We start from the raw sequence: 27,617 nt of genomic DNA, 5'->3' as shown, positions 1-27,617 counted from the left end.
TTAATCACAACGGGACCACAAAAATGTGTGTGTCTAATCGGGGGGGCCACGTGATCAACATTTAGAATAATTTATAGTCATTTTGTGTGTTTTCTGTCATTCTGTTTGTTGTTATCTTGCTCGTTGTGAGGCATTTTGTGCATTTATGAAGTCCTTTTTTGTGTTTTTCCTGTAAAATATGTTTTTTGGAGTCATATTGTGTATTTGTGATGCCATTTTGTGTTTTTCGGGGTCATTTTGGTGTATTTCTGCTGCCGTTTTGTTTGTTTCTTAACACTTTGTTTTTGAAGAGTCATTTTTGGTGTTTTGTTCATCTTGTCTTTTTTGTGTGATTTTGTGTATTACTGTTGTTGTTTTGTTCATTTTTGTAGTCGTTTTGTGTGTTTTTGAAGTATTTTCTGTGTTTTTCTCATCTTTTACTGTATTTTCCTGCAATGTTGTAATTCTTTGTATTTTTTTTTAATGTATTCTTGCTCTTGTTTTGCATATTTTTTATTTACTTTGGTGGTCACATATAATTAGAACGAGGGCCACATGTTGCCTATGTCTGTCTTAGGCTCTTTAATACAAACTGATATGGTAGATACAGACACACGTCAGTCGTAGACGACGTCTGAATTATATACTCCTGTTCTCTGTGATTACAGAAAATGGATGGAATTTGTATTATTAAACAGAAAAAGCAATATGAACCTTCTTTTACTCTTTATTTACGATCAGGAACGATTAAGACACAGGTTTGTTTTGAGACAATTACGCGTTTGCTGCTATTTTTCTGCAGGAAACAAGTGACTGAACATCTAGCGAGTGTAGCAAACAGATAAATATGTCAAATTTAACTCATAATCTCAGTTAAACTGTTGGTAATTGTGGTAATTAAAGGAAATAAATCTCTAACACAGACTAAACTTCCATGTTTCGAGACCATATCACACATTTCCTGGTATTTTTCCTAGAGGCTGAGTGTCTACGAGCGCAGCAAACGTACATGTCAAATTTCTCGCTACGTAATCTGTAATGTGGTGTGATTTCATCTCATCCCTCCAAGCTTCTGTAAATCATTTCAACACCTGAATATTCTGTCCAACTACATTTATTTTAGTCAAAAAAAGTTTAAATGCATAAAAAGAAACCAAATTTGTAGTAACAGTATATATATGCACTCAATTAGATTTTTTCTTTTTTTTTTTAAATGTTACTAAATTAGTTTCTTCTATTATTCAAAGTGTCAAAATATCATGTGGTGCGACTGTCTGGCCATGACTGCTGTTTTGAGAAAATAATTAAAATGACTCTAAATCTATTCAAATTTAACTAATTTATTTCAAAGTATTACTATTTTTTATTTACATCATAATATTCATGCAAAGCTTGCTCGATGACACCCTTTTATGAAATATCATGCAGTGAAATCCTTACGTTATTGACCCAGATATTAAATTAACAGATTAATAATAGTAGCTGACGTTATTAATCCTATTTAGAATGTCTGGTACTATTGCAGGAAGTGAAATAGCAGTAAAGTCATCTAAACAGGAAATGGATAAACTGAATTGAGAAATTTCTGTCTTTTTTTTAAAAATCTTTATTTTCCATAAAAAAAAAAAGTATAACATTTTCAAAATGTTTTGCCCCTGATTTAGTGATGAACATTTTGTTTGTTTGTTTGTTTGTTTATTTCATTCAATACATTAAAACTAATGTATTTTTCCTCCACATTGAGAAAAGAAAAAAAAGATGATGAAAAGAAGTAAAATGTATAACATCTGCCCCTCCATAAAAAAAACATTTTCATTAAACAAAAGCAAACTGCAACGCAGTCATTGTCACGTCATTTAAAACAACTATACAGTAACACATTTTACATTCCTCTTAAACACAGTAAATGTTCTTAATCATTTGATGTCATCATTTAGATCAGGGGTGCCCAGATTCTTTTTATCAAAGGGCCAAAAATGAATCGTGGTGGAGGGCCGGGGGCCAAAACGAAATATTCATGTTGCAATGCATGAAATAAATATGCAAATAACATCACTGTGCAAAACAAACACTTTTCTTATTGTGCTTCATGGCATAAAATTATGAAACATCTAAATGTCTTCAAAAACATTTATAACTATATATATATATATATATATATATATATATATAACTTGGACATACCCCTCCTATACGATACAGTCAAAACACTACATATCCTGCTGCTTTTAAACAATCCTTTATTAACAATAATAATAATAATAATAATAATAATAATAATAATAATAATAATAATACATTTTATTTGTAATGCTCTTTACATTTGACACCAAATCTCAAAGTGCTTTAAAACTCAAGAAAAATAATGTCATTGGACTTCAGCTTTAGATTTATTTTCTCATAAATCACTGTACTGTATCAAATATTAACTAAACGTTACTGAAGAATATTGTTTGCAAAGAAAGACATTTGGTGCATGGAGAAACATGAAATACAAAATGACCTCATGGGACAAAAAGCTACATCCATCACTAAAAGGAACAACCATTGTTAGGCACACGATCCTCAGAGCACATGTAGAAGGTCTTTTAGTGGGAGACCTTTTTAAAAGTCTCTCAATATCAATTCAACTTTATTGATATAGCGCTAATCACAACAATAGTCATCTCAAAGCGCTAATAAAATATCAAATTCAGGCTCAAACTGACTTAATGATAATGTGAGAATGTTATGCAGGTGAGAGTCAGACAGGAAATTTCTCATTTTGCACTTTGAGAGCAGCAGCATTTTTGGTTTGGAAAATCTGGTGCAATCCAAACATAATAATAATAATAATAATAATAATAATAATAATAATAATAATAATAATAATAATAATACATTCAATTTAAAAGCACTTTTCTAGAAACTCACACACTTTTTTCAAAGGTCGAGTGGGATAAAAACGTAAACAAACTCATTCACTCTGTTGATAAACAGCATTTATAATGTTATTCCAGAGATTGATAGTGTTTTAATAATGTTCATATTATTGATATTACACATATTCAGACTCGAGGAGGGTTTCCCACTGATGCCACTTTCAGCCGATCCGAGCACTTTTAAAAACCGATGATAGCAACTCAGCAGCAGTGTGGAAGCAAGGCAGTCCCCTTGCTTCCACACAGGTGACCCCTAGTGAATAAAAACACCGACTACCTGGTTCTCCAGTGGGCGGATTAGGACTCTACCTGGGAATGATGCAAGTATCCAAGCACTTTTATAAACCGATGTGAGAAACAGTATCAAAGACCTCCTCTGCTTTCACACTTCCTCTCCCAAGCATTTAAAGGGGACATATCATGCTACATCCACTTTTTTAGCCCTTAAATGCATTTTGTTGTATATTTAGAGTGTTTAGAAGTACAGAAAAGTTCAAATTAATCTCTTCAGGTGCTCCGTTGGTATCTTTATATTCTGCTTTGGTCATATTTTTCAATTCGTTTCGATTTTTCGAATCTCTATTACGGAACTGCCAAATTAGGACATCGACTCCAGGTCCAACACTTCGAGCAATCCGCCATTTTTGGTTCTCGCTTTTATTTTGTAGTCCAAGCTCAAGGATGTTGAAGTTACGAGAGGATAAGTCAAAATGTTTGGTTGTTGGATGTAGTAACCCACACGCTTCATTACACCGTCTCCCAGCATCAGAACCTTTTCAAAGTGTCTGGTTGAGTTTTATTTTTTATAGAAATGTACCCACATCTGTGGGTAAGGTCATTTTTGTGTGCGCGAAGCACTTCAGTGATGACTGCTTCATCAACCTCCACCAGTATAAAGAAGGATTTACAGAAAGACTTTGTCTGATTGAGGGTTCAATTCCTTCTATCTTTGGAGACGATGAACAGAGCACTTCGGTAAGCTGTAAATAACGCTAAAAAGTGTGATGATAAGACGTCCCTGTCATTGTTTTGTTAGCATTAGCAGTTGCACCGTCTTCATATGTTAGCGCTGTGTGCTCGTTTTAGATCCTTGATGATATGGCCTACGTGATTTAATTTAAGTCTAAAGTTTTCATTAGTCATTTCATTTTGAAGTTTTTGTCTTTGAAAAGATTGTATTAAAATGCATTTCGTGACTTTAGCTTGGCGCTAGCGTTAGCTCGGTGCTTGTGTTAGCTCACTTGTTAGGGTTCTGCTGGTTCATCATCTTCATTTTCATCTCGCTCCGCCGGGTCAGACTCTGGTTCGAACATGTAAAGCTGGATGGACAAGTCTTCTGTTGTTGACATTTTGTAAATAACGTGTGAATAATAATTTTCTGCGTCGCTACATAATCGTGTCTCTTCTATCAAACTACAAAAATGGCCGAACAGGGTGGAGTTGAACTGAGTGTCACCTCTGTAACATGGAGAGGGGGCGGGGTATGAAGTGTCTCATTTGCATTTAAAGAGACAGCACCAAAACGAGTTGCTCTCAGAAGCACATCAGAAAAGGGGTGGAGCTATAATAATGAGGAATTCAGACCCAAGCATTGCAGTTCTGCTTTATATAGACCACAACTGTATGATTTATATGTAAAAGGAAGGATTTAAAAGCATGATATGTCTCCTTTAACTTGTGATTGTTATGTATTTTCTATATTTACTGTATTTATTTTACTGTTATTGGTTCCTTTTTCTGACTTGTGTCAATGTTTCAACAACTGCAAAGGGTTTTACAGTTTTTGAAAAGCGCTTATAGATCTTATGTATTATTATTATTGATGGGACACGCGAGATGTCCGTGTGTGAAAAGGACAGTAAGTTCTCTTTCGGAGACGGATACCACGATTACGCCAAAAATCTTTCAAGGAATCAACGCTTCAACAGGAAAAATAATCTAAATCTCTGTCAGACTCACTGTCTGCCAAGATGAGTTTATCCCTGTTGACCTCTGAACGCATGCGTGAGAACTGATTGTTCTGAGACTGTGAAAAGGCGTTTAATAGTCTATTACCATATCAACACCACCACCAAAGAACAGTGTTAAAGCTCTCCCAAGATCAAATAATCAATAATCAAATAACAACGTGACGATAATAATATAATGTAGAACTCACGGAGTAAACGTGACATGACAAGCTAGCAAATCCTAGTGCCCGCCCACACACCAAATGGACCAATAGGAAAGCGTCTAGGGCGCTGGCTGTCTGGCCCCGCATTGATTCAGAGCTGCAGGAGGGCCAGCTCATGTTGAGCCTCATAGAGAGGAAACATGAGAGAAGCACCGACAAATCTACACAAAAATCTGGAGAAGAAAAACAATAAATCTTTAACACTTTATTTAGAGAACAAAGTTCAGTTTTCTAACTTTAAGTTTCCCAGAACAACATAATTGTGTGTAACACAGATGAGCATAATTATCTTCTTCACAACAGCAACATCTGGTGGGGCCGTGACCCACTGGCCCCTAATGCAAAAACGCCACTGTTTGAGATTCAACAGGCTGAAAGCTGCCCACAGACATATGTACCAGTACTGTACTACCAAAGAGGATCAGTGTCACCTGTGCATGTTTGCAGATGTTAGCATACCTGTGCGCAGGAACACATCTGTAGAAGTCCTGTAAGGGGAGCTCTGGAGGTCTGAATCAGACTGAAGTTCCAGCAGTTCCAGTTGAAGCTCCACTGACTACGTCCACATGTACAGAAAAAAGCTGCACAAACAACTCAAATGCTGTTGCATTTCGTAGAATATGTTGTTCTCATGTTCCCGACTAATTTTAACTTCTCTGCTATCAGTTTTACGCACTTTACCCATCATCCTCTCACTCTGGTCATATGCTTACAGGTCTCAATAGCACCACCTACTCCTGACGTAAAACAATGACAATTTGTGGTGATGGGTGGAAGTGCAACAAAAAATACATTCAAACTGCTAGAAATGTTCACTGACTGCTTTACCTTGTGGAACACAGCCATAATTTTAGATGTATTCACTTTTGTGTAATCTATATACGATTTCCATGATAACTTCATCTATCATAACACCCAAAACCTTAATCTCATTTATGCTCAGTATTTCAATAAATAAAAAGCCTCAATATCTGATGCTTTTGGGCCAAAAATCATAAATTTAGTTTTCCCAATATTTAAGGACAACCTGTTAATATCAAACCATTTTTTTTAATTCCGTTCTCTACAACTTCTAAGAAATGTTCTATATGTTTTCCAGAGCAAAATAAGGTAGTATCATCTGCAATTAATATACACTTCAGTAAATATGACACTGACACAATATCATTCACATAAATAAGAAAAAAATATAGGTCCAAAGACTGAACCTTGGGGTACGCCACAACTGATATAACAAACATCTGAATTTATGTTATTAATTTGGACAAACTGTTTCTTGTCTTTTAAACATTTGAATATTTACTGACTGCTATCTGTATTAGTATACACTAGCAAAGAAATTATGAGTAGTAGTAGTCTATGCAGACGATGTGCTATTATATATTAACTATTAAAATACACTCATTCATTAATAATGGTTATATTAAATCAAAGGAACCTTTTTTGCTGTTTTTAACATTAACACTTACCATTTTATTATATACACATCCCCCAACAGCCTATTATTGTATATGCAGTATGTATGCAAATTAATACACACTATATAGATGCATAAATATACATACAGTCATACACAGTATGCTAGAACCTTCTATTGTAGATAAATTAGTGAGTCAATTACTAAGTCAGTAAGTAAGTTAATAACTAACCTATGAGATGAGTCAGTAAATAATTAGATCGGTAAGTTACTAAGTAAGTAAATAACTTCAAGAGTAGTTCAAAAATCAGTGAAAAATTATGTAAGTAAGTAACTTGTTTGGAGAATAAGTAACTAACTATTAGGTGAGTAAATAAATAAAAAGTTAGAGAGTTAACAATAAGTAACAAATTATGTTTAGTTAGTTTTAGTAACTAATTTAAAAACTTTGTGAGTAAATATATGAGAAAATAACTAATTCATTTAGTAAAACAGTGGCGTTAACGGTAAGTAAATAAGTTAGTAACTAGGACAGTTATTTTCTCAGTTACTTAGTAAATGAGTAACTAAGTAAGTAATAAAGTAAGTTAGTAACATCCATAGTAGATAAATAAATAAGTCAATTACTAAGACAGTAAATAAGTTATTAACTAACTAATTAGGTGAGTGGGTAAATAAATAAATAAATAAATAAATAAATAAATAACTTCATGTGTCTGTACAAGTAAACAAGTAAGTGGTGAGTTAATAAGTAATTAATTGCTAAAAAACAAACAAAAAAAAAAAACACTCAGTGAGTTGGTTTTTGTAACCAAGTAAAAACACAAGTACATTATTAAATAACTAACATTACTAACGTGAGTAAATATATGAGTAAGGAAGTTACTAAGTCACTTAGTTAAATGGTGGTTAAGGTTAATTAAATACGTTAATAACTAAGACAATTATTTTCTTAGTTACTTAGTGAATGAGTAACTAAGTTAGAAAGAAACTGTTAGAAACTGGCTCGTGGGAGTGGCTCCTTGGACTCTATTGTCCACACACACACACACACACACACACACACACACACACACACACACACACACACACACACACACACACACACACACACCTGCCAAGTCCCATTGTCCCGCTCAAACCCATTCCTCGTCGCCATGGCAACGACCCTCGACCTTTATCAGACCATTTCCCATTTCCTGGAAACGTCCTGTTTATGTCGGGCACACTTCCTGCTGCCTCACAGCGAATCAGGACTCGCCCTTCAACGCATTGTTATGGAAACACTGCTGATGGAGTGAGACGTTACACAAAAAAACCCACACACAATGTACACAAAAACCGCCACGTGAAGGTGGAAGTGGATCACACTGATGTGACTATCAGGATCTGACAAGTCCAACCAGACTTTGACTTCTGAAAGTGAAAGTGCTGACTCACCTTCTTCACATCATATACTGTTTATATTTATTACATGTTCTTAAATAAAGGTCACTGATGTTAGCTCAGGTATGTAGCCTGTGCAAATAAAGCTACGCGCTACATGAACATTTATTAAGTTTGTGTTTTCTCCTCACTAATGTGTGAGTGTTAGTGTAGCATCTCACACACTAAAACGCCTGCCCTGCGTTGCCAGATACAATTAGGGGTGGATTAATTAGGGGCATTAACGCTCCGAGTGCTAATAAGGGCTTAAACCCCAGGGAATCTGGACCGCGTGTGTTCGGCGTGTCATAATGTGCCCACAATATATTCAGTTTGTTTCCCTCTGATGAATATGTAAAGTAGGCGGATCTCATAAGGTGCGCAAAAAAAGGGAGGGGGAAATGCAAATAAATTAATGCAGGGGACGCAATGCAATTCATCAAATCTGAAACTTTTGCAGTGACTTTCTTCACCGAAAATAGTACGACCTACAGGCAGGTGCAAACTCACACACAGAGACCAAAGCTGCAGTAAATGTTGACACAATTTACAGCAAAGATGAAAAAAAAATGCTCCTGTTATTCCTTTCTAGTAAATAAAACAATAGTTAATGCCACTGAATGAGAAAATGTGTGTGTAAAGTGTAAAGTGTGTGTGAGGGAGAGAAACAGCTGGAGTCCAGTGTGACACGCTGCGGCGCTGACAGTCGCTCCATGGATGTCGCTCCGGACGCACCGCTCCAGTGACCTCATGTGTTTTCCTCTCCATGTTTTGACCGTCAAACTCTCGTGTCGCATTGGCAAGGAGCGTAAAGTCAGAATCAGCTGATCAGCTGTCATTTACGCAGCGACGGAACAATATTTACATCTGAGAGTGTGCGTGACACAGCTCTACTCAGGAGCTCAAACCTGATGATGATGTTTTCCTGATAAGAGCAAAGTTACGGGACCTGACGGAGCAGACACTTTAAATTGGGAGGAAAAAATAACATTAGGTTTTAACGTTTATTAAACAACATTTTTGTTTGTTTATTTCGTTTTCTACATTATTAAATGTTTGTGCAGCAAACAGAGAAGTCCAACATTATTGTGGCCCTTTGCAGTGATCAATGCTGCCCGTCCCTGATGTAGACACTGTGGTTCATCCCAGTAACTCAGAATTCCAAACCATTTTTGGTCATGTTTGTTTTACTGTGTAACAAATACAGATGAGCCAAGATTAGTGACAAGATGTGCCAGCTCAAATATTATTATACTGTATTTTATTATATATTTCATTTTGTTTTTCTTCCTTATTCTCTTTCTTCTCTTTAAACTGCTTTTAATTTTAACTAGATTTATATTGGAGGAAGTGAAAGTTGTTTAATATTGAGTGTCGTGATGGATAAAGAATAATTATTTAATAAAAAAAATAAACATATATACATATATATATATATATATATATATATATATATATATATATTTAATCAGTAATTATTATGGGGTCACCAGCCCATGGTTGAAGAATGCTGCAGTAACTGATGCCGTTTCTCCACAGCTGTGTCTGCTGATCCGTGGGGTCAGTGTCCCGTGAACCGAAGATGTAGGAACAAGTTTGGAGACGACTCGTGTGACAGAGAGTGTTTGGAGGCCGAGTGTCTCAGAGACGGCTTCGACTGCCTGAAGGACAGAAGTCCCTGCAAGTGAGACACATCTGTCCTTTGATCCCCGTAAACTGCCTTAGGAAATGACATCACGGAAAACTTTAAAGAATATTAAACCAGAACTAAAACTGTTTAAAAAATGGTCTTACTTTGTACAGATCATGTGATTATTCCCAGAGAGCATACAGATGTGGGCCACATCAGGCAATGATTCGGCTCTTTTGGCATTTTTTGGTGAATGCTGAATTTGGCCCAAATATCACAAAACAAAGTTGGTAAATATTTGTCAAAAGTGAGAGTGGTCAGTCTATTAATGAACCAAAACTGACCCACATATGATGCTGCAAATGTCATCTTAAAACAAAATTGCTACACTTTTGGCTGAATTATGGTACGTTAACATTGACCAATCTGGATGTGAATCAAAATTGGCCCACATATTAAATACCAAACGTGGCCCAGTTATCTTAAAACATATTTGGGCCAGTTATGGCTGAATTATGGCAAGTTAGCATTAACAATTCTGGTATATGCACCAGATAAAAAAATGGAGTGTATACCAGATATGGGCCAGAGAAACAGTGTACAGTGGCCCAAATGTGGGCCAGTGTTGCTTTATTTGGCCTGTTCTTGGCTGTGGCCCAGTTCTGGCAAACGGGCGTGGATGCCTGTATCAGACAAAATCTCTTGGTGTCTTATTAGATCACATAAGCTCTGCTGGAAACCACACGTAAAATGTACCAAGCTCTCAAAAAACATTGGAATAGTGAACAAAACCAGATACATGCTGAAGCAAGAAACGTTACATATGTTATACTGCTTTAATTCTACCATATTTGTCTTATTGTGTTAAAATCTAGGGAAACACATACAAAAGCAACCTACAAAAGTTAACTATTTTGCAAAAAAAAGAAAAAAATCATAAATCATGCAGGATATCTGGACCATAATAAACCACTTTTTTCTGAAGAAATGAAGTTTGATTCAGTTTAAAACATCTCAAAAGATAAATATAGAACGCCATAAGTAGACAGGGGAGTATGTTTGCGAGGGGAATTGAACTGAACTGAAGATTCCGGACTACTTTGAAAAATGTGGGCTATCCCTTTGGAACAGTCTTAATATTAAACTTAAACGTAACAATTTTAATAAATGCATTTTTTAATAATCAAAACTTATTAGATCAGTACAAAGGCTAGAATCTGATGGGTAGGGGGACAAGTAGATGTTATGTAAGTAGGTAGTTCTATCAATGCTTGCTTTTGCTTATATTTGTGTGTATTTATATACATGTACAGTATATACTGTACATGTATTTGCTCAGATATCAGATTTTTTTGTTCTTTGTGAAACACCTTGAAAGTAGGAGCAGGACTATGAGCGTAAAGCTTCCTTCTGCCTCTTGTCAAGCATTGCTGGGGCTCTTTTTTCTTAAAGCTGCAGTATGTAAAATCCTCTCTACGCTCTGTTTTGAAACTGAAACTTAGCCTCCCTTTCCGGTGTCTTTGTGAGTGCTCTTAGCACATTTTTTTCTCAATAGAGACTAGAAACAAATGTATGGACTATATTGTGTGTTATTAGATTTTTTTCTGGTGTTTTACAGATTCTGACATGAATGTACGTATCACTCTGTAGTTACTGTCCTGAACAGCGGCTGCTACCGTCAGCTCGTCTCCACCAGAGAGCTGAAATAGATCTCAGCTGCCGCTCAGAGCAGACTGACACCAGTGATGTATGGCAGACCCTGCGGGGACACAAAGCAGAATTTGTTTGTGCCTTTAAAACAGTTGCTTTCCCACATCGGTCTGCCTCTTTCCCCTTGATTTGCTGAGTCACTGTTGTGTCTAACGCTGTGATGGAGACTTCTGCTGGAACGTCAGTCATTACACTTTAATTACCGATGGTACGTGAACGCACCTGACTTCACTTGAGCAGCCAATAGTAACGCTCAAAACAGCTCATGGATCACGTGTTTGTAGAAAGATCTGATTGGCTGACATCCAGCATCACGCTCCCATATTTATAAAGCACATTTATAGGTTCAGGAGAAAGTGAAGAGATTAATTATCCACTCAGAACACGATGGATTACAATATGCTCGAAGATGATTATGGATTTTTGACCAAATGATGCCAAAAAACTTACATACTGCAGCTTTAAGTGAGCAATGATTGCTTTATGTTATTTTTTTCTAATGTTTGAGATAAACAAATAAATCCAAAAGAATCCAATTATATATGATGGCACTTGGTGTCCTCTCTTCTCCTCTCCATCTCGACTCCCAGGCCGGGCCACATCCCATACTGCCGTGACCACTACGCAGACTCCCACTGTGAGCTGGGATGCGACAGTGCCCCCTGTGGTTGGGACGGCAGCGACTGCCTGAAACATCAGAGTCCTAAGTGGGCTAAAGGCACGCTGGTCCTCCACAGCACAGGCTCCGCCTCCAACAGCTCCCTGCTGTGGGCGCTCAGTGTGCTGCTGCAGTCACCCCTCAAACTGAGAGGCTCCGCCCCCCTGGCCTCCAACAGGAACCTGTTCGACTTCGACCCCCAGGAGCTCGCCGCCCTGCTCGCCCAGTCCACATCGGACGACGCCAACGGGTGAGAGTTCTGCATCCAACATCATTTGTCATCCATCAATGACTCTCAAACATGAGTTTTCTTCCACCTGATGTAGAGCGAAATGATTTCATCCTCAAAGGAAACCACACCATTTTGTTTTTTGATTAAACGGCCACGTCGTCCTCATCACACTCCTGTTCTCAGGAGCTGTGCAGGATCAGACGTGTGTGGCACAGTGTTTTTCAATCTTGGGGTCGGGACCCCATGTGGGGTTGCCTGGAATTAAAATGGGGTTTCCTGAAATGTCTAGTAATTGGTTAAAAAAACACTCTCAAACAAACACACTATACATACAAAAAAATATCAAATAACTGTATCCTATACCTTCTCAAATATAAATCTAGTTGAAATAAAATGCAGTATAAAAGTATCTGAGGTGGCGCACTTATCACTTTGTTATGGAAGCAGATTAGGGCCAATTTTGATGGAGAAAATAATTTTGGCCAAATCAAGAACAAAGTCAAAATGTCAAAAATAAAGTTGAAATACAATGTTGAGATTAAAGTCCAAAAGACACAAACAACACATGCACTACAGAGTTCTAGTGTAACAATTACAAATCAAACATAATGTAAATCAAGCAGCAGTAATTACCTTTCTAGCAGGAAAGTCACCAATTCCATCTTCTCCTCCTCCACACATACACTGTAAAAAGACTCGGGAAAAGGGGCGGGGACTGTGAGCAACTGCTGTCAGACAGTTCATCAAACACAATCCTGGCTCTGATTGGTTCTTTTTGCTCGGTCGCGGTGCATTCTGGCAATCTGCCAAAGGCTGCCGGAGCAGCAGGGGGCGGGGCTCAATGAGTCTGATTTTTTCACACAAACTACTAGTTTGATGTAAAGCTGTCCTTATATAGTGACAGCTTTAGCAAATATGACAAAAAGTCATTTTTATAAGAGTTACAGACTGCACCTTTAAAGCCAACTTTGAAGTATTGTTTCACACATTCATCGATACACTGCATTTTGTAGACAGCCATGATCTGCTGTTTGTTGTTGTATGTGAAACCATTGACTTTTATTACTATATTGTATTTTGAGTTCATTTTCGAAATTTCAACTTCAATCTTAACATTTCAACTTTATTCTTGATTTCCCCAAAATTATTATTATTTTTCTCCATCAAAATTGGCCCTATTCCTCTTCCGTACTTTGTGCACTAATCCTGGCTACTCTGTATTTGTAACACACTAATAAAATAATCAAAAACGAATTATAAAAAGAAAAGAAAAAAACATCTCTGGTGAGGTTTCCAACCCGAGGTTGGGAACCTCTGGGTTAGCAAGTCTGCCTCAGGAAATGAGAAGGTCATTGGCTCAAGCCCGGATTTGGAGACTTGGCTCCTTTCTGTGAGATTGCATGTTCTCACCCTGCTTTCTCCCACCACCCAATAACATCTATAAAGGTTTGGTTATTGGGCACCTGGGGGCCCTCAGATTGATTTGGTGCAGATCCCAAATAAACGCACAAAATTCCTCCAAGAATACACAAAAGGAACCTTTAATGCACAAAATGGAAACAAAGACACACAAGACGACTAGAAAAGTATACCAAAGGACAACAAAAACACATAACGAGAGTAAAAACCCAGAAATGACACTAACTTCTCCTCTATTCCAGCTCGCTCCTCTTCCTACAGGTTGATAATCGCCCGTGCTCACGCCTGCCCTCCACCTGCTTCCCCTACGCCACGGAGGCCGCCAGTTTCCTGCGAGCCGCGCTGCTGCTGAAGCCGGCGTCGTATCCCGCCCTGCCTGAGCTGAAGGCCGTCATCAGCATCAGGGGCGTCCGTGAGGAGTTGGGACACCGAGAGGAGGAAGTGGTGGAAAAGGAAGTCAAAGGTAGGCCTGTGAAAAGTAAGTCACGGCACCGTTTTCAGTGAGTCGTGAAGGTTTAAAAAGGTTCTGGGTCTGATCTTTTCCTTCAAAGAGCCAACTCCGGCGTGGCTCTGGGCTGTGGTTGCCGTAGCCATTGGCCTACTGCTCGTTCTCGCTCTGGCCATCTTCATGTTGGTGAGGCGTGTGAGGCGACGGCGTGAGGAGAGGGACACCGACCAAAGGGCGAGACGCCGGGCCAAAGCAGCCGACGACCAAGGAAGCGTAAAGACCTGGATTCCCCATGCCGCCCTCCAAGAGCCGCGGGTCCGAAGCAGCCGAGAGAAAGACAAGCTCAGCCTGAGGAAGAAGAAGAAAGCCAAGGAGGAGAAGAAGAGACGCAGGGAGCCACTGGGAGAGGACGCCATCCGCATGAGGTGAGCTCACAATCCACCCAATCAGAAGCTTTTTAAACTCACATCAGGAGATTTTAGGACAACATCTCTTTGTAACGTTAAGTACATTTACTGCATCCACATTGACCACGTTTACGTGACTGCTTTAAAACCCCTTTAATTCAGAATAAAAGTGAATGACTCTTTAAACTCACCTTGTAAACACTAAGTTTCAAATGAAAATGGCCATTTTGAATTAAACTGAAAGTGGTTGGTCAATTCTGATTTCAATTCCAAATGGAATAATTCCTCATTCTTGTAAACACTTAAATCCGCTTTGAATTAATTCAGGTCGTACTGACGCGCGAGTGAAAACATAATCCAAGATGGCTGCCCAGACTCGAGCTCAGACTATTTATTTAATAAGAACATATTACACACTACACATATTGCACCAGGACACAGATCACCATAAAGTTCTCCTTCCACTCAACATCCTGTAGATGGAGGTAGAGCAGCTGTTGCACTGACCACTGGCTTTGATTGACCAAAACACATCTTCCATCTCCTTCTCCTCAGCTGACCAAAGTGAAAAGTAAACGTATGTTATTATTGAGCTACTGCTTCAAAACTACAATCAAAATAAAAGTGAAAACAGTTCTTATTAAGTGGTCTTCTATGTTGTAGCTGAAAAGAAAAGGTTTGTTGTACGTTTTTTCTGACAGACGTGAATACGTCACGTTTGCTCTCCGTCCAATCAGAACCCTTCCCAATCCCCAAGACCTAATATAAAATTGAATAAACTACAATTCGGAATTACTATTTTCATGTAAATTACGCAGATTTTAACCCAGAATAATTTGATTGGAAATAATTCCAAATTTAAAAAAATCATGTAACCGTCACTCACTGAATTTCTCTCTCTCTCTGTGACCTTTGACCCCGGTGCTAAGGCCTCTGAAACGGGACCAGGATGTGGGCAGTGACACCGACTTCACTCAGAGCTCGATGGAGGACATCAGCGTGAGGACGTGCAGACGTCAGGAGGAGCAGCGCAGGAACCAGGAGCACAAACAGAACCGAGCCACTCAGGGTCAGACTGGGAGCAGGTCCCACTCCAAACTGGTTCCTTCACCTCTGTAGCCTCAGCCCCATCCACACGGAGACGGGTTTTAATGTAAACGGTCACGTTTTCTAGCGTTTACGCCTTGTGCCCACACGACAACGACAATTTGGAAGTCGAATATGATAACTTCTGAAAACGAGTCCCAGAGTGGAAAAGTCTGAGAACGCCACCCACTGGGGCGCTGTGCGAACGGCGTATACAAATGATGACGCTATTGCCCCACCTCTCTCTTAACCCGCACGCGCGACCACCCACAACAACAACAACAGTAACCATGGCAACAAAGCAGAAGCTCTACCTTTGTCGATCCACAATCAAATCTCCTGTCATGTCTTTGTCTCCATCTCTTTCCTCTTTTCTTTTACGTCTTGTTTTTTGTCACACGAGGTTTATGTGCGACCTAGGGTGTCTTCTTCTTTTCTATTTATGGCCACTGCCCTCCACTGGTCTGTATTTCAACGACCAGATCCTCCCATATGTTCTAGTCTCATGCAGAAACTGCTGCAAAGCTTTAAAAATCATCTGGTGGTTCACTTCATGACCAAATGAAGAAAAAAATGAAAAAAACCTCCACTCCTAATCCATATATGCTTGTAAATAGATGCTGCCTTTCTCTCCGTGTTTTCTGCCCTGTTTCGGTGTATTTCTGCGGCAGCGTTACAGCGCTACATAGAGGCCTGGTATGTTCATTATAGTGTCTTCTACATTTTCGACGCACACATAATTGCCCATTTTAGGGGAAAGCGTTGTCGTTTTGTCTCCGTGTGAACGAGGCCTCAACTTTACATTCATCAATGACAAACCACGGCACAGCTTTGTTTCTAAAGCTGTTTGGTGTTGTTGTTGGTCTGCAGCTCCGCCTAGAGGATGGGAGAGGAACGCCATGCCCCCTCCTCTGCTCAGTCCTCCTCAGCAGGTCAGTGCTTCCTCTTTTATTCTCTACTTTGGTTGAATCTTGAACCGTGTGATGTTCATTTGCTGATATTTTGAACCTTTGTCCTTTGTCAGTCTGCAGAATGGTGCGGCCCGGACGGCTCGGTGGTCCTGATCCGAGCAGTGAGGAGTGGACTGGACCGAGTGGTGCTGGAGCTGCTGAGAGCAGGAGTCCAGGTCAACAATACGGATCACACAGGTGAGCAGTGCATACAGTGCAGTCAGACATTTAGGGCTGTGTACGTGTTATTGATCAGTCACCTACACATTCTGATTGGGTTTGTCTTTTTTAATCCAATTAAAGGGTAACTGTAGTGAAAATGTATATAACCAAAAATGTGTTTAATGTGTTACTAATGAACAAAACGTGCACCTTTTTTTTGGAAAAAAAACACATTGAAAGAACTTTTTGAGAATGATTTCACACCTTCGGCCATTATTTATGGAGAGTCGCCATTTGACAGGATATGACGCATGTTCGTTAATTCCTTTTAGTTGTTGCTAGGCAACAATGTTCCATTGCTCTACAGTTTCTGAACAATGGTGGAGTGTTAAGCTAATGGTTGCTATAACAACAACAGTTATCCAGACGTTAGCTCCATAATGTCGGTATGGGATACACACAGACAATGTTTCAGTTCGGACAAAATTTGGTGATATGCCACGACCGCTTCATACTGAACTGCTGTCACCACCGAATCCTTTCACAGAGCGGATCCTTTCAGATCCTGTTAACGCATGCGCACAGCGGGTCTACATTCGGTTAGCCTACTTTATGGCAGTTTGTGTACTACTTAAAGGGTTGAAACCCTGCCATTTAAAAAGAATTAGAAATGTATGTTTTGAGTGAAGTCCGATTTATTTTAGTTTTTTGATTGTCAATGTGTATTGTGTTTTTCTTCTTTTTTTTTTTAAATAAACAATTAAAAACACCACAAAACAGTCACATGTTTAAATGTGTACTGTTAAAATATTTAACAAACGTTGTATGGCTGGTTTACATTAAAATATCACGTCCTAGCAGCTCTGTCGTAAGGATTGTGAGTAAAGGAAGTGACGTCTACGCGCATGCGTTGAAATGATCTGAAAGGATCTGCTTTGTGAAAGGATTAGGTAATGACAGCTGCTATGAGACGGATCTGTGGGCTAAGCTAATGGGCTATGCTAATGGACATGAAGCCAAAGTTATGTTTAAAAACAGATGCGGTCGCAACAGAATTTCTTCACAGAAAATCTCATTGAAGCTTGTAAACATATTTGTTCAGAGAGCAGCACTACTATGTTTCTGCTGCTTTGGGCTGGTGTCATGGCACTAACCGCACCCCCACCAGATTGCTCCCTCTTACTTAGTTGTGGCTAATGCTGCATTTGATTGAACTCGGAACCCCGAAAGATGCGGGTTGTCAATTGCGACCTCTGAGGTAAATGCGTTTCATTCAGTAAGTTTTGAAAACATGGCTGGCCACAGCAAGCTGATGTTTGTTTTTTATATTTTTCAAGGAGCAAAAATACCTGCTAGGGAAATATATCTTAGTTCCTTGGGTAAGAGAGAGAGAAACATCCTACATTTTAAGAAAGACTTGAATGCACCAGCCGGGGGAATCCTGCATGCTTCTTTGAACCACAGACTGCAGAGAGTATATTGCACTGTACGAGTATCATTACTTACGCAGAGCGGCGTTCAAATGAACAGAGTGAATAGAATTACCACTACAGAGTTATTCTGCACTTTTAGTAACACATGCCAAATTAGATGACTCAATAAAGGTAAAAGTTGAGGAGAAAATGACCGTTTGCGTCTAATGGTGGGCGCCGCCATTTTGCTAAAACGTCTTTCCGACCGACTCAGGGTGCTCGGATCCTGCCCGAGTTCCTGAGTTGGGGTTCCGAGCTCAAAGGCCATTTTAATGCATTTTTCCAATTCGTTCTGTTGGATTTTTCCAAGATTCGAGGGCAATCGAATGCAGCATGCGCAGAGACAGAACAGAAAAACTACACTTCCCACAATGTAAACGGACCTGTTATGCCTCTACCTTCCACAATGCACCAGTTATTAAAAGTGACAAGCTGGGCCGATGAAAGTAAGTGCATCATATCTTGTCCAAAACGGGGACTCTCCATAGTTTATGCCAAAAGGTATAAAATCTTTCTAAAAAATGTGTTTTTTTAAATATATAAAAAAGGTGCACATATTTTGTTTATTGGTAATACATTAAAAACATTTTTGTTATAAACATTTTTACTACTGGGACCCTTTAAATAAAATAATGGATGGCAAAAAGCTGTAAGATTAGCAGCTAATGAAGACGTTTTCTGACTACGTTTCTCCTTCACTTTCTTTTTGTGTCCCTCCTTCGCTCTGCTGACCTTCATCCATTGCTCCTCCTCCTCCTCTTCCTCCTCCAGCTCCCCTGCTCTCCTCCTCTGACTCAGGACAAAGTTAAACTCTGAATAAAGTTAAAGTTCCTCCCTCAGGCTCCTTGTCTTCTCTTCCTCACTCTTCCTCACCCGCTGGACTCTGTTGTGTAATGGTTTGTCATTGGCTCCCTCTCTTCCTCCCTCCCTCCCTCCCTCCCTCTGCTCACTCTCTCTCTCAGGGAGGTCGGCCCTGCACTGGGCATGCTCAGTAAACCACCTCACACTCGCTCGCACGCTCATTCGTTACGGCGCCGCTGTGGACCTACAAGACAACAAGGTGAGAAAAACATCATTATTAGGGTCCGTAGGAACCTATTGTAATTGGTGAGAGGAGGAGAGGAGAGGACGCTGGTGTGGTCTGTTCACTTCTTCTCCTCCCCACGCTGTGCCTCACTTTTAGTTTTAATTACCTTTGTGCCCATCCTTCGGTTGGCTCCATCTGTCCTGCTGTCTCGAGCCTCAGTTGGAAGCCTGAACCGCTGAGTTGCTGGCCTGGATGTTCTGGCAACTTGACCATCTTCTGCCAGTTAGCTCCTGGAGCTAACGCCGATGCACACAACATTATGCTGAAATACACAGCTTCTCAGCTGCTGAGCCTAAATAGACAAGTTGCCTCTCCATCTACTGCAACTTTGGGAAAATGCGGCGATGTACTCCGGCCGCGATGCATCCATAGAAGTCTCAAAAAGAAGTTTGTTTATGCTCAGCACAACGCTACTGCTATCCTGTCCTGCTGGTCTGCACTCGCTGGTGGCGCATCACAACAACGTCATCAGAACACTGCCGCACCTGAAATATCTTACAACCACCTTCTGCCGTTCCATGGCTCTCTGAGAGCCTCTAGTGGCGGGTGAAAAAAAAATGCAGAGAGTGAACCACAGTGTACTGCGGAGCCTGGAGAGGGCTCCATCACCAGCCCTGTCTTCTATAACGCTGGAACTATTTAACACGCAGTCTCTCACGAATAAATCCCTCCTTATCCGTGATCACATTGTGGATAAAGATCTGGACATTATGTGCCTGGTTGAAATCTGGCACAAAACTGGGGAAAATTCAGTGTTTAATGAAGCTTGTCCCCATGGCTACAGCTACTTTGGGACGGCCCGCAGCATTGGTCATGGAGCTGGTTTAGCAGTTATTTTTTGATCTGATCTGAAACTTGCTGCAATCCCACTGCCTAGCTTTACCTCCATGGAATGCCTGGCTTTTAAATCCAAACCTCCAATCTCCACGATAGTGCTTCTTCTATATTGTCCCCCCCACCTCCCCGCCTCACCCCTAATTTCTCTCAGAAGTACATGAACGACTCACATTGCTCTGCCCTTTGTCAACAAACTTTGTAATAGTTGAAGATGTGAGTATTCATGTTGACAATGGTTTGTTGGACTGTCTTAGCCTCCAGTACTTTGTGAAGGTACCCACACACACCAGGGGCCACATATTAGACCTGGTTATCACAGACAAAGCCCCCATCAGCAACTTGGAGATGTATGATCTCTGTGTCTCTGACCATTTGTTGGTATCAATGACCTTCACTTTTTCACTGCCTGCTGTGAGACCTCAGCAGCAGATTGAGCAAGGACATGTGACATACCCTCTGTTCTATTCCAGCAACAGTGGATGAACTAGTGATGCACTATAATACTTCCCTTAGTGCTGTTCTTGATCTCCACGCCCCCATGAGGACACGCAAGGTCAGTTTTGAAAGTTCTGCACCCTGGTTCACTAAGGAACTGCGCCACATGAAAACGGCCGGCCGAGTCCTTGAACGTCGATACAGACATACTGTGCATAAGCTCGCTTTTCATGATCATCAGAGGGCTTACGCCATATCTTTGAAAGATATGCACTATAAATTCTGCTCCAACCTTATCAGTAAAAATGTGGGGGACTCCAAGCACCGCTTTTCAACAATAAACTTTCTGCTGAAGCCACAAATGCCACCTATTAAGGAAGCAACTGAGGAGCAATCCAACCGCTTTATCAACTTTTTTAGAGCTAAAGTCAGTAAAGGTCCGCTACTCCCTGACAGGTTTTTCTTCTGGTTTTTTGGCACTGATCCCGACGGTCAGTCCAATCATCACTCAATTTCTCAATCTGTCTCTTCAAACTGCTCAAATCCCATCTGCATTAAAGGCTGCCATCATCCGTCCATCACTCAAAAAACCCTAGTTTGGATCTAGATGACCTTGTGAATTATAGACCAATCTCTAACCTTGCTTTTTTGTCCAATGTCCTAGAGAAAGTTGTTACCTCACAGCTCCAACATCATCTGAAGAGCCATGACTTGTTTGAAAAATTCCAATCAGGCTTTCGCTCAGCCTATAGCACGGAAACAGTAACAAATGACTTGCTGATGGCAGCTGACGTAGGATCACCATCACTTTTGATTCTCCTCGACCTGTCAGCAGCCTTTGACACCGTAGACCATGGTATCCTCCTCGACCGTGGAATGGTTTAGATCTTACCTCTCTGACAGGACCGAATGTGTTTCGCTGGGAGCCTGCAAGTCAAGATCCCTCCCTGTTATGTGCGGTGTTCCTCAGGGATCAATCCTGGGCCCTATTCTTTTCACAACATACATGCTTCCACTCGGCCGTATCATCAGCACACACAACTTGTTGTTTCATTGCTGTGCTGATGACACACAGCTGTACATCAGAACTGCCCCCAACTCCTCCACAGCCCTTTCATGTGTTGCTGCTTGTCTTGAGGAGATAAAGGCATGGATGACCAAAAACTTCCTCCAGCTCAACAGTAGTAAAACTGAGGCACTACTTGTTGGCACCCCTCACCAGATCACCAACTCCTCCATAACTCAGCTCTCCTTCGATGGCCAGGTCATTGCTCTTTCCTCCTCCATAACCAACCTTGGCGTCAGGTTTGATCAACAACTCACCTTCGACGACCACATAAAAAACCTCTATAAGACCTCGTTCTACCACCTCCGAAATATCTCCAAGATCCGTTCACTCCTCACCCTCTCTGACATTGAAAAACTTGTTCATGGTTTTGTCTCCTCAAGACTGGACTACAATGAACTTTTTACTGGGATCACCTCCAAAAACATTCAAAGACTACAGTACATTCAGAACAGTGCCGCAAGTATCCTAATGCAAGTACCTTTTCGTATTCAATGCAAAACTCTTCTTCTCACCCATAAATGTATCAGCGGCCATGGTCCATCATACCTACAAGAACTCATCCCTCTCCAAAGCTCCCCCTGCACCCTTAGATCATCCAGCGGCCGGCTCCTCCAGGTCTCCTCCACTAAGCTCCGAACCATGGGGGATAGAGCCTTTGTTCAGTTGCGCCCCGGCTCTGGAATAGCCTCCTTGTGGTGCTCAGAGGAGTGCAGAGTCTGGACTCATTTAAAGCTGAAATAAAGACATATTTATCTAGGAAAGCTTTTAAGTGTTAAATCTTGTGTAGTTTTATTGTGTTTTTAAATGTAGCACTTTGAAATTCCTTGGAATGAAAAGTGCATTATAAATTACATTTATTATTATTATTATTATTATTATTATTATTATTATTATTATTATTATTATTATTATTATTATTATTCCTTTTAGAAAATGCCCCTTAGGATACCCAAAGTCTCACCAAAATTTGCACACACCTCAGGCCTGCTGAAAAAATACATATTTTGGCAAAATAAAGAAAATTGCTAAAAAAATGGCCGCACGGCGCACATTATAGACGCCAAAAATGCGATGGAACCGCACGACCGGCAGGTTTGCCCAATTAATATGAAATTCGTCACATGTATTCTTGACCATAAGATGAGCAAAAAGTTACAGTATGACCACGCCCACAACCAAACAGGAAGTCAGCCATCTTGAGTCACAGGTCAAAAATGGCGAAACGCATTTGCGCAAACTAGTCTGAGGCTTTCCATCCAATTCGCTTCAAACATGGCCAGAACACTTAGGTCCCACTGAAGATTAAAAGAAAGAATTTGCGCATCTGTAATGGTTTGGTCGTGGCGCCGCCACAAAGTTGCAAAAAAACCCATAACTCTGACACACAAATATCAATCAGCCTCAAATTTCACACAAATGACATTTGTCCAAGCCTATTCATGACTGCTTTGAAACACTTCCCATCATGCCTTGCGTTTTCGACTGGCGCCATTTACGGTCATGTTCAATGTTAGCAACTATTGCACGCCATAACAGAAAAAAGCATATAACTCTAATATATAAAGTTCAAACTGCTTCATATTTGATACACACGTTGACTGTCCATCCCTAAACAAGAATCAATGTTGAAATTACCCATCATGCCTTGCATTCTTAGAGGGCGCCGCTTTTAGTGGCGTCCGACCCTAACAGCTCTAGCGGAAAAACCATATGTTGTGTTGACTTCAAAATAGTGTTGGATGAATCTTATAAGATGGGAGCAGGTCGCTGATGGAGAAAAAAAAGAATGTGATCAGTGGGAGGGGCCTATAATGTCACCAGAAAATCCTTCGCCATCACATTCTAAATGCTGTATCTTGGCTATTTTTCAATGGATTCGCATCAAATTCACTGAGAGTGATTTTTAACTGGTTTTCCCTTTCATACTGGGTTTTTTCGACTGGCGCCATTTTAAATACCATACTAGAATAACCACTATAACTCTCATATACAACGTTCAAACAGCCTCATATTTGATACACATGATGACTGTCCATCCCTAAACAAGAATCAATGTGAAAATTACCCATCATGCTTTGCGTTCTCAGATAATACATGCCATAATATGAAACCGATATAGCTCTCATAAACAAAGAACAGTCTCATATTTGATACACATGGGTTGCAGACCGCGGCAACTCCTTCGGATTCTACGACACCGCTCGCGGCTTTTATTATTATTATTATTATTATTATTATTATTATTATTATTATTATTATTATTATTATTATTATTATCTTCTCTGCATGTCTCTTTTCATTCCCCAAATTATTTTTTTTAATGTGTTTATTTTCAAATAATTCATATTTTTTGTGGATATTTCCTAATGTTTTTGTTTTATTTTGGTCTCTTTTTGTTGTTGAATAAAAAACATTTATATTTGTGTTTTTTAATTTTTAATCATTTGTCTGCCTTAGGGAGAGACCGCCCTCTTCCTCTCTGCCCTTCACGGCTGCTACGAAACCGCTCGACTTCTCCTCCTTCACGGCGCCAACATGGATCTGTGCGACCGCAGAGGGCGGCGCCCGATGGACGTGGCTCGGGAGGGCGTGAACCAGCAGGTGCTGGAGCTTCTATTGGCCCATCAGATCCAGAGAGGCCCCGTGCACACCGACGCCACCGCCACAGGGGACGTGGTGTGGGACGAGCGCGCTCTGATGTTCTCCACCTGGGTCGGCGCTCAGGGCCTACCTGGGAGGAGCGCGTCCTTCTCCGGGATCATTGGCCATCGGGACATGGCTCCGCCTCCGCAGAGGTGAGGCTTTGTTTAAAGGGGCAGTATTATGAAAAAATCACTTTATAATGGTTTTGCTAGAGTGATATACATTCCTTTAGCCTCATTCAGAGGGCCAAAGATGAAAAAGTTTTGTTTCCTCCCTCACTTGTTATTCCACATTTTGTAAAACGTCAGCTCCAAATGGGCCAGTTGGATTTGAGTTTCCCACCTTATGAGTCATAAGGGGGGAAACTCCTCCTCCTGACGATCCTGGCTCCTCCTACCCTGAATGTGAGCTTCTCCCTCTCAAACTACCTCACAGATAGAAGAAACATGGCGAATTCAGGTCACCATCACAGTTATTATCATTGTCAATATCTTTACGTTCAGTATAGATAAATCTAAGCGCTCACAATCAGTTTCATTTTTAGCAGCCGTTATATCGCCTCGTATCGCCTTTATGACATGATCTGACGTGTCTGTGACCCAATGCGATGCAGCGATAAGACAAAACAATGGACTATTGTCTTAAATGGATTATTCCATGTGGTCAGAAGACGTGAAGAGGAGGAGAAAGTGACTGTTAATGATTTACTGCTGCTGTGATAAACACACACTGAAGCATCGTTTATCGGACTCCGCCGCTTACAGAGCCATGTGTTTTACTGTAATGTGCAGTTTGTGGATAGCAAAAGACAATCGTTATGGTAATCAGCTGTGGCGTAGAGTCTCCGTCAGCAGACACGCCCACACATGCTTATGTGTGAAGGCCTCAAAGCAGCCTAAAAGCAGTCTTAAAGTGACTTTTCAGAGGGCTTGAACTCCAGAAAAAAGGGCCAGTTTGGGGAAATAAATCTCAAATACTATGTTGTCGGGGTTCTTAGAACAATTGTAGATGGATGAAACATTGCATAATATTTGACCTGTCTGTTTACACGACAATGTTTTGCTTCTTTTCCAAAAAGTTCCACATTCACAGCAATGTTTTCAAAATAATCTCTATATACATGAGACCGCTGGAAACATAATAAATGATGCAGTATACATGCCAGCCCATTAGAATCTGATCTTTATATAAGCACACAGTCATAAACATCGGCGCTGCAGCGGGCAGAGAATTAGACTTCCTCATTGAGGCTGTCAATCAATGCTCACTGAGGGCTGTGATTGGAGGAAACCTCTCAGCTTTTCTAGGTGGGGTGGGGCCAACAGTGAAATTTGGTTACACTTGATAATCCAAATAATCGGTCTCAGCCAATAGTAAAATTAATTTGTAATAGACGGCGTTCAACCTTTAGAGGCCAGTATATCTGACATTTTACAGCTAAACAAAATTAAAATACTTTTCCTAAAATGTGAAAAGTGGGACTAGGATCAATCAACAGCACTACTGAATAACCAGATACATGTATTCAGCAGAAAGAAGTGGGTTTGGGGTTTAGTTACTCTTTAAACTGCAATCGTTACACATACTGCTCCACATCTGCATACCAGCTGTTTTTCATTGTCTGATGCTGGTTTTTTACATCTGTTTGCCTTACGCAGGATCAGCTGCAGAGGCTCTGGTTTTACGTTTAAAAACTTCCCCTAACCCTGTTTCAGAGTTTATCCTTTTCTACGTCAGTTTACACATTTACATTTCGTTTCCTCGTCTTTCACTATTCGAATCACTTTCTGTGATTACACCAAACATGCTAATGGATTTAACTATTGTCATTCATTTTATATTTATCCACAGCAGAAATCAGGGTTGGGGTGAAATATAATTGTAATTGACAATTAATTACAATTATGATGTAATTTTTATTGTAATTGTGATTGAAATTGCTGTTGTAAACGTATTTGAATTGTAAATGAGTTCAGATAATTGACTTTGTAATTGTAATTGGCATGGAAATTCTTTAAAAACTATCAATTAAAATTGAATTAAATGGAAAAGAGGAGAACCATTGTCTTATATACGCAGTTAACACTCAATAAAATATGTTTCATATCAAGTTTTTCCTCTACCTGAGAGTTCTCTTGAAGATCATTTTACCATTTAAAAAAAAAGTTAAATCGAGGAGTATAGTGACAGAATAAAGGCCCACACCAAAAATATTAATGCCAATATTTTCATGCATAAGGATAAGAGATCAGAAACATTTTAGATTATAGATAATATTTTTTAATGTATTTTACAGTTGATTTAGGACATGGGACACAACTGACCCGTTATCATTAGAGATGCTAACAGAAAGCTAACACAAGAGGAAGGTTATGTATTAAAGGCTCAGTGATTGTGATTCATTTAATTAGAACTTTAGTAATTGAGAACGTAATTCTAACTGACTTAAGGGAAAAAATAATAATAATTGTATTTCTAATTGTAATTGGAAAAAAATGCCAGTAAGCATAATCATAACGAAATCAAAATTGAACATGGATAATTGAAGACGTAATTGTAATTGAAGAATTTAATTGACCCCCAACCCTGGCAGAAATGCATTGAAACACGATCACGTTTAGCTCACGTTTTACAGTGGAAAATGTGGTGGAAATTTGATTTTATTCCCAAAATATGTGTGTGGGGGTTTATTCAGTGATATTTACGCTTGATTTTGGTCAAAATAATGAAAATAATTTCCTTTCAGGAAGTTCAATTCCATATTTTCCGTCCGTTTGGCTTAGGTTTAATAGATTTAAATAAACTGAATGAAGCAATACTAATTGTGATCTCTGCAGTGATTGGCCGATGGCACGCGTGCAGTATCCCTCGCCTCAGAACTGGCGCCCTCAGCTCAACCAATCAGCGACAGCGCTCGTCCCCCCGAGGGTCATGGGCCGCTCGCCTCGGCCAATCAGCACCCTGCAGGAGGTGACCTCGGAGGACGAGGACCGACACCAGGAGCCTCCCCGAGCCGCCACGCCTCACTTCCTGTTTCCTCAGCCCGCCCCTCGACAGCGCTCCTTCTCCTGCACCCAGCATGCACTGCAGCGCCGCCCCGAGCCCAACTACCTCATCGTCACGCACAGGTCGGCCGGCGAACCCACGGACAGGGCCGTGCCGTCGGCTCCGCAGGGCCCTGTCCCTCAGGTTGAACACCAGCCGCCCGCCAACGACCCTCCATCTGCATCCGCCACGGAGCAGAAAGCCAGAGGTGAAAGGTCAAACGAGTCTGCACAGACTGCCCTGTAGGAGGCGGAGCTTTAACCAACCAATCCAAACAATGATCCAGAAAACATCCCTAATATAAATATATAAATAAATAATTAATCAAACAAAAACACACAGCGTTTGTTTCAAATGTTTCTTTGAAACTCAGTCACATAATAAATAAGAAGTAAATTAATTTAATGAATTA

The 27,617-nt window shown here is 40.2% G+C and overlaps 1 protein-coding gene across 1 annotated transcript in view; it reads left to right on the top strand.

Annotated features, from left to right (window-relative positions):
• The window catches only part of notchl (notch receptor, like), a 27,897-nt gene extending 280 nt beyond the window's left edge, over nt 1-27,617 (top strand). Inside the window, exons 2-11 of the mRNA XM_028469672.1 lie at nt 9,455-9,599; nt 11,846-12,163; nt 13,807-14,027; nt 14,116-14,437; nt 15,349-15,488; nt 16,376-16,437; nt 16,530-16,653; nt 19,052-19,149; nt 23,975-24,312; nt 26,998-27,617. Coding sequence (XP_028325473.1) covers nt 9,455-9,599; nt 11,846-12,163; nt 13,807-14,027; nt 14,116-14,437; nt 15,349-15,488; nt 16,376-16,437; nt 16,530-16,653; nt 19,052-19,149; nt 23,975-24,312; nt 26,998-27,451 — 2,222 coding nt within the window. The 3' untranslated portion in view covers nt 27,452-27,617. The remainder of the gene's footprint in view (nt 1-9,454; nt 9,600-11,845; nt 12,164-13,806; nt 14,028-14,115; nt 14,438-15,348; nt 15,489-16,375; nt 16,438-16,529; nt 16,654-19,051; nt 19,150-23,974; nt 24,313-26,997) is intronic.

Source organism: Gouania willdenowi, chromosome 16 (genome assembly GCF_900634775.1).
Source record: "Gouania willdenowi chromosome 16, fGouWil2.1, whole genome shotgun sequence".
Taxonomy (NCBI): domain Eukaryota; kingdom Metazoa; phylum Chordata; class Actinopteri; order Blenniiformes; family Gobiesocidae; genus Gouania; species Gouania willdenowi.
This window is presented reverse-complemented; position numbering and strand designations above follow the sequence as displayed.